Consider the following 1,839-nt stretch of genomic DNA (forward strand, 5'->3'; position numbering starts at 1 on the left):
ACTGAGTTCTATATTCGTGCCTTCAAATTCCATGAAATTTTGGTCTGGCAGTTTGTTGCGCAGCCTTCAGTAAACATGCATCCATGACCTTATTTGTGGTTATGCTTTGATATACGAGTAAATTCAAAGCCACTCTTATGATATATTAAGTACTAATGTGCTCATGAATATTGCTTTCATGTCATAAGAGTGGCGTAATCTTAGAACATGTTATAAGATGGACAGGTAGACCAAAATTAACATGACCCTCTGGTTGTAAAAGGTCTAGTTGCATCGGATATTTCAGTACATGCAGTGACTCACTGAGTGGAATGGTGAAAAGGGATTTATGTAGCCAGCAGAAATTCATTGGGAATAAGGCTTAGTTTTTTTGTTGTTATTCATGAACATTAATTCAACTTGCCTTTGTGTAACAGAATTCACTACGATGGCTGGAAGACGGCTGCGAGATGCTGTGAGAACAGTGCTCACAAGTGGAGGTAGCAAAGAATTTGATGAAAATGTTCATGTAGTGATAGCTGGGTTGACAAATACATACTCGCAATATATAACAACCTTTGAGGAGTACCAGATACAGAGATATGAGGTCAGTTAATGAATCTTGGTAAAAAATGCTGTAAACTGTGGGCACTGCTTAAGTTTTGCAGTATGATGTAGACAACATTGAAAACATTAGATAAAGACATTGTTGAAATATACAGATTAATGATTAGGGCAAACTAGGAGGTCGTATATATTCTAAAAATAATGTGATATTTAGAAATGGAATTCTTATTATGGAAGAATAAGCATGCTTGAAGTTGCTACAGTTGAAGGTGTATCTTCAATGCCAGTATCACTTTGAGGATCTACATGAGTGGGTCACTGGGTTTTTAATACAGAAATTTGTTGCATACAGCTATGTAACGAAGTGTATTGAAAATTTGTACACAGAGATGAAAAGTAAACAGATAGTTAATCTATTGGAAAAGGGGCTGTTCATTATAATATACCTCTGTTGATTCCCCTCCTTAAAAACTTGGAATGGTTCCACTATGTTATTTTTCCACTGTTTGGGCTCCATTTCTAAAACTGTTTTTTTCGTCAAATTCAATTTCAATCATAATTTTTATCAACTTTTTAACCACACATTCCACAATTTTATCAATTTTAGGTAGATCATAAGCATAATTTTTCCCCACCATTTCAAACATTTAAATGTTGTCCTTTCAGTTTACGTTGAAGACAAATTTTCCGTAGCTATTAGCCTATTGTAAATTATGAAATAAGAATACATGTTATTTATTGTACGTGCACAATGACACTTATTTGTCCGGTCTCTTAAAACCAAATAGCACGCGTAGGTAGTAGATGTGGGTTAACTCTGCCTAGTATAAAACTTTTACAGTTCATGGAAAATTCTTGTTTTGAATGCTTATGCATGTCTTGGTTTCCTTCCCAGGGTGCTTCGACACTCTATGGCCCACATACTCTCTCTGCCTACATTCAAGAGTTCAAGAAGCTTGCAGCAGCCCTTATCAGTGGACTGTCTGTGCAATCTGGTCCACAACCCCCAGACCTTTTAGACAAGCAAATAAGCTTGCTAACACCAGTCGTGATGGATGCAACTCCTCTGGGTGTAAAGTTTGGTGATGTCAGCAAAGATGTACCCAAGAATTCCACCTTTACTCGAGGTGAAAATGTGACAGTTGTTTTCTGGTCAGCATGCCCCAGAAATGACCTGATGACTGAAGGTACATTCGCGTTGGTTGAGATCCTTCAAGGGGAGGATCGTTGGGTTCCAGCTTACGATGACGATGATTTCTGCCTCCGCTTTATATGGTCAAGACCTTCTAAACT

At 37.5% G+C, this 1,839-nt stretch overlaps 1 protein-coding gene across 1 annotated transcript; it reads left to right on the top strand.

Annotated features, from left to right (window-relative positions):
- Window positions 1–367: 367 nt before the first annotated feature.
- Window positions 368–1,834, top strand: LOC111380441 (neutral ceramidase 2-like; the record flags this gene model as incomplete). Its single annotated transcript, XM_023004007.1, has 2 exons — window positions 368–586; window positions 1,442–1,834. Coding segments are annotated over exons 1-2 (597 nt in total), but the record flags the coding sequence as incomplete, so codon positions are not given.
- Window positions 1,835–1,839: the final 5 nt, after the last annotated feature.

Source organism: Olea europaea, unplaced genomic scaffold (genome assembly GCF_002742605.1).
Source record: "Olea europaea var. sylvestris unplaced genomic scaffold, O_europaea_v1 scaffold21449, whole genome shotgun sequence".
In the NCBI taxonomy this organism is placed as follows: domain Eukaryota; kingdom Viridiplantae; phylum Streptophyta; class Magnoliopsida; order Lamiales; family Oleaceae; genus Olea; species Olea europaea.